Source organism: Limulus polyphemus, unplaced genomic scaffold (assembly GCF_000517525.1).
Source record: "Limulus polyphemus unplaced genomic scaffold, Limulus_polyphemus-2.1.2 Scaffold7970, whole genome shotgun sequence".
In the NCBI taxonomy this organism is placed as follows: domain Eukaryota; kingdom Metazoa; phylum Arthropoda; class Merostomata; order Xiphosura; family Limulidae; genus Limulus; species Limulus polyphemus.
In genome coordinates, this window is record NW_013673580.1 from 1 (window position 1) to 10,137 (window position 10,137).

At 33.1% G+C, this 10,137-nt stretch overlaps 1 protein-coding gene across 1 annotated transcript in view; it reads left to right on the forward strand.

Annotated features, from left to right (window-relative positions):
- Positions 1-3,451: 3,451 nt before the first annotated feature.
- Positions 3,452-10,137, forward strand: part of LOC106475016 (peregrin-like) — a gene marked incomplete at its 3' end in the record, with an annotated part of 18,784 nt that continues 12,098 nt past the window's right edge. The window contains exons 1-3 of the mRNA XM_022379238.1: positions 3,452-4,079; positions 8,183-8,915; positions 9,312-9,560. Coding sequence (XP_022234946.1) covers positions 8,274-8,915; positions 9,312-9,560 — 891 coding nt within the window. The remainder of the gene's footprint in view (positions 4,080-8,182; positions 8,916-9,311; positions 9,561-10,137) is intronic.

Genomic DNA, 10,137 nt, shown 5'->3' on the forward strand with positions numbered 1-10,137 from the left:
TTTATTTTCATGTTAACATTCACCATTAGTGAAATGAGTAATTTTGGATTTAACATCGACCTTAACTCCTGAGAAAGGTAGAATTTGTTTAAACTAATAGGTTTAAGTGTTTGGATTATCTTTTTTCTTTTAACTTGCTCAGGTTATTTCATTGTTACTCTACTGGATTTAGTTTTAACGTGTAGGGGAGATCACATTGAACTGGCAAGAGAAACTAATAGTAATATAGGTTTTTTTCATTTTTCTCTTGCCATTTCTACTTATCTATGAATGAGACCCGCTTGCCTTGTTTTTTGTATGTATTGTTACAAATAAAAGATGTTTGGATTTGAGCATTTGCATCCCATCTCTCTTGTACGACAAACTTGGTTCAAGTTTGGGGAGAAGCATGCTCTATAGTTCAGTATCTTTGACCCTCCAGTTAGTAGGCCTCTACTAACTACTCTGAGGTAAAATTATGAGCCAGAAAATACCAAAAAAAGCAGAGGAAAGAGAATAAGTCATTTTTCCCGAATAATACTTTAAAGTCTTATTTTGAATGCATCTAATTTTTAAAGCACATGTGTAAAGAAGTAGAAACATAAGGAGTACAGCCATAATTCGATTTTAAACAAATTAAAGCACAATACAATAACAAAATGATGAACGGCTCCCAAAAATGTACAAGATATAGCTCTAGGAATATTAATGCATTTTAGAACAAGCATTAATAAAAGAGAAAATGTAAGGCTTCAAATTCAAATGATTATTCAGCAGCATTCCAAGGTGTTTTATCTCTGTTACTAAGGTGATATATACATCTCCTTAACACAAAGTTTTGGGATGCCCCTGTTTTCTCATGTGCAATATCCATGGCTCATATATAGTGTTGCGTCAGCGAGATCACGTGACTATTCTCACGCCCTCTGCTTTCTAGAACTATCCTGTACCTTGGCGAATGCTCTAGCATTTACTAGATATAGGGTAGTCTGGCATATAAAAGAGGGTGACAACGTGACGGGACAATAATGTGTGAGTAGATAGTGAGTAATTGAACTGCAGTCAGAAGTATTGTTGACGTTCGTTGATATAGCGTTTGTTATAGCGCGATTGTTGAAATTAAGTGTATCATAAAGTTATATTCGGAAAGAATAAACCAGTTTTATCAAGTAGGAACTTGTGTCGCTAAAGTTTCGTCGGAACGAAGTTACGGAAAGTTAATTAACAAACGGAGACGTAACAATAGTTACATTTCACTGCAGAGAAGGAAAATTCCCAAATTTGTCCTTGTCTCCAAATGGAGCTTTCATGTGGTCAAATAACATCATTTTTCCCTCTGTTAAGACACTGCATAACATTAAATATAGTAGGACTCAATTATAAATCCTGAGGATCCCCTCTAGTAAAAGCTTTTATGGAAGATAGAATACTTTAACTTTTGACTGCAAATGTATACCCATTAAATGATTGTGCAACCATTGCAAAATTTTACCTCTGTATCCAAGACTATAAGGTTTTTGGGGTAAACCATTAACCCAAACATTATAAAAAGCAGAATCACCATCTAGAACAACAGGCATCAATAATTCATGACTGACCAAAGCCAGATTAATGAGTTCTTAAAGACCATCCAAACAATCAATCACACTTGTACCTTTTTTTTTGAAGTCCTACTTTATGTGAAAATAGTTGATCATAATGTTTAAGAACAAAATACTCAAACATTAACCATATGTTCCACGATCTTAGCAATACAAGAAGATAACTTAATCTTATGATATCAGAAATGAATATGGTTTTTTAGGCTTAAGAACTGGGCATTGCATCCACTTGTCTAATCACTTAGGCAAGTAATAAGCAATCATTAAATAAATTCAAAGTAAATTCATTAGTTTGAAAATTAAGTTGAAACTTAGAGTAGGTGACATCATTCAGACAATGCAGGAGAGGTATTGCAATGAGAAATGGAAAGATTGTATGTCTAATTCAATAATAGTTCATTAACTGACTCATGTTCATGTAGTTTTGTGTAGGACTAGGTAGAGGAATTGTATAATCATGTACAGAATAAAAAACACTAAAAGTCAAATGCATTACTTCATTCATTGGGAATGGTAAAAATTTTGACTTTCATTCTTCATAATGACAATTTAACCACGTACACACAATAACTTTTATAACACAGCCAAGCTAATCAGGAATGAGGATGTTTAGCTGTAACATCTGTGTCTTAAGAATATACACATGTTGGATTAGTGCATGGTTATATATATATATATGTGTGTGTGTGTGATATTTTCAAATAAAATTGATTTTCCAAAATGTATCAGATAGGTAATCTGGTTAATAACAGCAGATTTGATCAAGAAATTAGAGGTGTGTTCTGTAGTAGACTATTAGATAACTTGACTGAGTTTCTTTAAGTGTAAAATAATGAGACTGAGCAAATGAATAAAATTTTTATTATAATAAACAAACAGAATGCACAGTGTGCATATTTGTGCAGATGTAATTACAGGCAATTCTACTGGTATATGTTTAGTTTCATAGCTTTCTTTCCATCAAGGTCGACTTCCACAGAACTAAAGATGATGGTCTTTAAGTATGATCTTTTTGTGAAACTGACTAAAAAAAGTGCACCTGAATCCAATAGGTAAACCTGCTCTCTTTGTTCAGTTAACAGCATCATTTCATGATTTTTGTTCCCCCACAGCATTGGTCAGCTGGTAATTTTAGTCAATGCCAACTCAGCTAGCAAAAAATATTAAAGTCTATCCTTTCAAACTGGATTCTATACGTTACTGCAATGTCTTCCTTTAACGTTTATAAAAGCTTCAACGCTTGCACACTGTCGTAACTTGTTGTAGGCTTACGTTATAAGTGACGTTCAAACTTCTCTAACAAACAATCCTAGGACTAACGAAAAATAAACTAACTTGTACAAAGTATCTCATTAAAGGTAATAGCAAACACAGATTTAAATACTTCACGAAAACACACTGATTGATTTAACACTATTTTGATATAACTTTACTCTCTCTTAACTATATCCCCGACAATGTTTTAACTCACTCTACACCTATTCCGTATTTATAATCTAATTTTGAATGAAAGAGAAAAACATGACGTCAATTTATGTAGAACTTTCTAGGGGTTCTAGGCCTATCTTAATATCAGGTACCATCTAGCTAACATACAAATTATAGCATTAAAAACATATATTATAACACTACTATAGAAAAAAAATTAGAACAATGAAATCTTAACGACCTTCTGGACCACGTTTAGCCGCCATTACAGCATAGAAATTACACAGTCGAAAATTTTTAAAAAGTAGTTAGAAAACATACAATAGCCCACATATCACATACATTAGGCTGATATAGGAAACACTGTAAACCCAAATAAATTTAAACAGCTACATGTATGAAATTAAACACCATTTGGTTGCGAATTACACAAATTAAATTTTAAATTTACAGATGTTCAGTTCAAGTGCACAACCGGTAACGTATTTCCTTCTTTAAAAATTCTACGCAACTGCCAAGGTTGCCACATTACATCACAATTAGGAACAATTTCTTTGGCGAGGCTCGTAGTACTGACACAAACACTGTTGAAAAGTAAAATTTTTCCGTTTCTTAATTGTAGCTCTACGGTTAACGACATCTCATTGCGGTAAACTTTTAATTGCTCACATTTTGAAGAGTCAAAAATATACAATTTTAAAATAACTGAGCGAAATGAATGCAACTTCGATATTTGCAGACTACTCTTGCTTCGAACTCGAAGCAAAATCAAGCAACAATGTTCTTTTTCAATACGCGATAAATGCTTAGATAGAAGTGGAGGTAAGTGTTAGTGAGTTACCGTCCAGAACTTGCATGATGTACACAGCCGCGCGGACCACAGTTGGGGTATATACCCGGGGGTACATAGTTGGGTTAGAGTCGTAGACATAGTTGTAGAAGGCTTGTGAAGTTGTGGGTACATTTGTTAAAAAGAATTAAGCTTTTACTGCTTTAGAAGCTCAATATTTATCGAAAAGATACAAATGCTTTATTAGAGGAGTTATTGGTGTGCGGATTATTTTTCTCTTGGTAAGTTTGATAACCTTTAAAACTTTTGTAGATTTGAAATGACTAGTTTTAGCAACGTCAAAGAGTCAAAAGACAATAACTTTGTATTTCATGTTAAGGCTAGGAACAGCGAATGATGCGGTACGCTAGCGCAGGTAGTTTTGTGAATGCTACGGTTAGGCTCATTGGTCATGCCTAACGCAGTAACGGTGATTAAAACTATCGTTGTTTGTGAAACGTTACGTTAAGTCTGGATCGTGGGAATGTAGCGTTTTCATGTTATAATTATCATTACGTATATATATATATATATATATATTTGAGGCATATTTAGTGCTATTCTTAATGAACGAACAAACTTGAAGTCATGTTAAGAGTCAAGCCATAAACTGTGCACCCAACGGGAAAACGAAGACTATAAGTAGAAGTTGGCTATAAGTTTAACGGTTAATTGTACTTTAGTGTTAGGGCTCAGGTTACTGTAGTGTAGTATAGACAGTACATAGAAAGATGTTCTTTATGCAGCCTACACAGTGCTTATTGGAACAGAAGAGATAATAATTATTTACATGGAGGTAGGCTGTTTTAATGATATAAATTGTCGTTTAGAAGTAATACTCTCAATTGTTTTTAGCAATTTAAATGTAGACAGAATTTTGGGTAATATAACTGGTATTATTTTGAAATAAACATATACCTTAGCCAGAACTGAAACTGATTTAAGAGTTAGGTTGAGTTGTTGACTGGTGTTTATCCAATTTAGTGAGTTGTTAAATAATGCAATGAAAAAACAGTTGATAAATTAAGAACCCATCAATTCAAACGTTCCCCATAACAAAAACATTCAAAATCTGTGTACCTATTTAATAAAATGGTAAAAGATTCAAATTAACAACCTATTACATTACAAGGTAAAACCTTCCCCAAGTTTTTGAGTACAACAGTAAAATTCTTCTTCTAAGCTTCTAGTGCCTAAAATTAACCTTTTAATAGCAATGATTCCGCATTCTGTCGGGCCACGTAACATAAGCGCGCAGCTCTTTGTTCCTATTAGTCTTGGCCATCTCTTACGATTCTAATTCAATGTTTCTGCCAATAAATGCTTGCCTTATTTACATTCTTGCCCCATGCTGTGCTATTTACAGCAGAAGCTTCTTGACCTAATCATCTGTTCTTAAGTCTTATTTATTCAACCTATTTGTATAGTTTTTTGACGTCTGCATATTTAACTTTATCTTTACATTTGATGTTAAATGCTGTTTTTAAAAGTCTACTGTGTGCTTGATCTAGTTTCTTGTGTGATGGTGAATATCCATGTTTTTTATCTGTGTAAGAGTAAACTCTCTACTGTTGCCTGAAAGAGTCTGATCTTTGATCTTCTGTGTAAGTTGGATCTCTAAATTTTTTCATCCTGTTACATCTGGCCTCATGCCTGTACTATCCTTTTTTAAAGCTTAGTTTTGTGTCTGTTAACCAAACTCCTAGGTCATTTCCTTCTATTGCCTGTAAATGTTTGCCACAAAAGTGTTTGTTGTTTTTCATGTACTGGGTCTTCTTAGCATTTATATGCTTGTGCTAGTTATTTCTGCTAGTAGTCTGTTGGCTTGTTCTTCAATTTTGGACATCAGCAAAGTCAAGATCTGTGCCTGTGTGTAAAGATGAAGTGACTGAACTGTGTACCACATCAAACATTTCAGCTAAAGAAGAACGAGGTTTTACAGTTGTGATAAGAGAGGAAGATGAAGAGCCTTTCCAACAATCTCGGCAAAAAACTTGATGATCTTTACTGCTATCCTGTAAGCTTTAAGGATTTGCAGTATTTATTACGTGAATGAAATCACCTATGATTCTGTGTGAACTAAGTTTTTGTAAATGGGGAGGGGATATTCTTTGATTGTGGGGGACAATGTCTCGGCCTTTACAAGTCACGAGACTGATAGACTGCTCCTACTAATTACTGCGAAGTACGATAGTTTGAACACAAAGTACCAGAAATACACGTACAATAAGGTAAAATATATTTGGCCATCATCAAAATGGATCATAACAACGATTAAGCCATTTTATCCATTCATCACAGTATCTTTTTCTAACATTTTCTGTTATCAACAAAGTTTATCATCTTTTGTATAAAACATTATTAGTGAAATTTCCTTGTTCTCATTTACAAAGTTTTTTTTTTTCCTGTAAAGTACTTCACTGCAAGGCAGTAAAATATATTTGTTCAAATTATGTACATGTTCTGTGTTTTACTTGTACTTTATACTAATAGACTTTTATGTTCATAAGAAAAAAAGTGAAAAATAACAATATATATTTTTAAAAGTATTTAGTATATAGTAAGATTTAGAGACTTTGCTTGTTGCTAAAGTTTTATATCTCATTCAGTAATCTAAGGTTGCAAGAATGTCCTTTTTATTACGTTGTAAGGTCTTTCATAGGGACTGTGAAATTTAAAGAGGAAATATTTAAAAAAAAGAGTAATTTACCTGTATTTACTTAATTAATGAAAAATAAAAAATAGTCTTTTCATAATTCGTGACTTTATAGAGAAATATTTACTTTACATGTAACCGATATTTCTGTAAATACAACTTAAAATTTTAAATCAACGTAAAAAATTCTCTTAGTTTTACTACTTTCAACAGAGCACTGCTTCGAATGCTTGAGTGACTTATTCAGAACTGTACTATGATTCTTTTCTTAATTCACTCTATTGGCTTCCGTCTCTGTGTTATCCAAGTTATGATAACCCAAGTAAATTACCTTACATTTACTGTAATTCAAGGTCTTTTGTTAAATATTTCATTTCATACGATGGATGAAAGCGACAGAAATCCATTCAGTCAAGAGGACATATTTCCATCGACTGAATAAAAACAACAACTAAAGCAATCATTCCAAACCAAATGTGAACTTATTTTAAATATCAAGTTTTATATATGGTGTTTGTCTTTAGCTTGTATAGGAAATCTTTCATTACTTTTTTTAACAAATGTTTTATCATCCTGTCAGTGTGACTTGTATGACTGATTTAGTTAGAGTTATTTCACCACCATTTTCTTTATTCACCAATATGACACTGTTCTACGTTCTGCAGTAAAAGTTATGAATTATTAAGATGTTAAACTAACTAGAAATAATAAAAGTAAAATGATTTTCAATAAATACTGTTTGTTGTAGAAACTCAACTAATTTGTTTATATGGTTTGTTCTTGAATCTTAGTTAGGGAAGCATCTAAAATTAGCTACACTATGTAGTAAGTTACAATTTGTATAGTCAGCTTTCTGTGGTCAGGAGCTAATAGTAACTGAGATGTATGTGTGTTTATATTTTCACAATGGTTTTAGAGTTACCAATTAAAATATCAAGTAGTTAAACCAAAGGTGTAATCCCAGGAACTCGAGATTCTTGTGGACCTAGCATTGAAAACTCTACGTCGTCACATTTCCTTAGGTTATGTTGTATTTCGGACATATTTGTAATTATTCTTGCACACAATGTACTTATTCCCTTGGTAACATCCTCCAAGTTTTTACTCCCCCAGAAAGTAGAAAAATCACTATCTTTGGAAGGTTGTTTGCCTATGTTATTAAATCGCGTGTGACATCTGCTTGTACATACCTCGTGTCTTGATTTTTTGTGGTTCAAAACTTGGTTTGACTATTGGACATAGAATAGTTTTATGGATATATTGTACTATAAATAACTCGGAGAAAGCCAGTCACATCTTTCAATGAAGTGTTCTATTAACATCAAAATTTTGTCAAAAAGCCACAACATTATTGTGTCTTCTGTGAACATGTACCCAAAAATCTATTGTGGAGAAGGTAACCATGTGTGAAGCGGGAGAAACATCAGAATTATTTGTTTGAAGTATTTTCTGATAGATTCACCTGTGTCAACAAATTGTTTTTATAGTAGCATTGCATACTGAATACACTTTATTGAAATTTCATTATTTGCATAAAAAGTTTTAAAATTTTCCAATAGTGTTTATAATCTAGGATAATATATTTGATGTACATCTAACTAAATGTATATATTTATCATTTTGTTTATTGCACAATTCACATAAATTTTAAGAGAAATACATCATTGTATTTATTTTTTTCTGTTACAGGACATCCATTCATGTCAAAAAATAAAGAAAAATGACATGATCATGCAATCAAAGCTCTAGAAAATAAGAGCTTAGAGAATATAGGTTAAGAATGGTGTTTGATTTTGATGTGAAAATCTTCTGTCAGAACCTGCGTGCCACTAAACCACCTTATGAATGCCCTGTTCCGGGATGTTCTAGAATTTACAAAAGTTTTTCCGGAATTCAGTTTCATTTATACAATTTTGATCATGAGAATTCTGTTGTTAGTCCACAGTCAGCACCTCTGCAGAAATGTAACCAGAAAAAAGGAAGGTGGCACCACAGACAAAGCAGACGATCTCCATCCCCTCCTGATTATTTTCCCACTGCTCAGGAAGCCTTGACATATGCCGAATCTCAGCGCGTTGTTGAAGTGGACGTAGAGGGGAGAACCCATAGAATCAGTATCAGCGAACCAATAAATGTTATAATAGCTGATGTAGTGGAGAGTGAAACAAAGAAACATGAAGAAAAGTTAAAACCTGAAGAAAAGCTTGAAAAACCTCCTTCAAAAGTAGGAAAGAACTCGGAAAACTCTAAGATTCACAAGGAAAGTGGATCAACTGGTCCAAAGCTTCCAGAGGCATCATTTCGAATACTTCCTGATTACGATGCTCCTATTGCTCCAGCAAGACCAGCAGTTTATTACAAGTTCGTGGAAAAGTCTGCGGAAGAACTGGATGAAGAAGTAGAATATGATATGGATGAAGAGGTTGGTTAAATTTCATGGAATCGTCTCCTCCCAAACCTTATTTTTGTCTTATTGTCGGAAACAATGTCTTTTTATATACAAGTTGTGATGTTTTGTAAATATAGGTTGTTGTTTTTTATAGTTCTAGCATTTTATTTTTGTTTTAATTCACATTCTTGTGAAGAATATAGTAGTATTCTGAGTTAATTATATTCAGTGAAAATATTAAATTGGTGAGTAACTTATGTTAGAGTTTATAACATTCATGAGTGATTCTAAAACTGTAGCACAAGTATTGTTAATATTTTTTGTGCATCTATCAAATCAGTAAATTTGTAGACTTACGGAGTTTTTAAATCTTATATAATCTAGTTACAAACTATTAAATTTGTATACTTTTTGTAAAAACACTCGTAGGACTGCGCATGGCTTGACCTAATGAACACAAAGAGAAAAACTGACGGTTTCCCAGAAATTTCAGCTGATACTTTTGAAATGTTGATGGACAGGCTTGAAAAAGAATCCCATTTTCAGAATCAGTGTTCTGGGAAAGATGCAAGTTCATCTGTTGATGAGGATGCTGTTTGTTGCATCTGTAATGATGGAGAATGTGAGAACACCAATGCTATCCTTTTCTGTGATATGTGTAATTTGCCTGTTCATCAAGTAAGTGTCAAGTGGTGAACAATTTGATTAAAGTTAGTACTCTCTTTTCTGTGATGTGTGTAATCTACCCTTTCATCAAGTAAGTGTCAAGTGGTGAACAATTTGATTAAAGTTAGCACTCTCTCTTTTCTGTGATATGTGTAATCTACCCTTTCATCAAGTAAGTGTCAAGTTGTGAGTAGCTTGGTTAAAGTTAGCACTCTCTTTTCTGTGATATGTGTAATCTACCCTTTCATCAAGTAAGTGTCAAGTTGTGAGTAGCTTGGTTAAAGTTAGCACTCTTATCTGTAATATGTGTAATCTGCTACTCACAACTTGACACTTACTTGATCAAAGAAGATTACATATATCACAGACATGAGTGCTAACTTTAACCAAGCTACTCACTACTTGACACTTACTTGATCAAAGAAGATTACATATATCACAGACAAGAGTGCTAACTTTAACCAAGCTACTCACAACTTGACACTTACTTGATCAAAGAAGATTACATATATCACAGACAAGAGTACTAACTTTAACCAAGCTACTCACAACTTGACACTTACTTGATGAAAGGTTGGTTAAAGTTAGC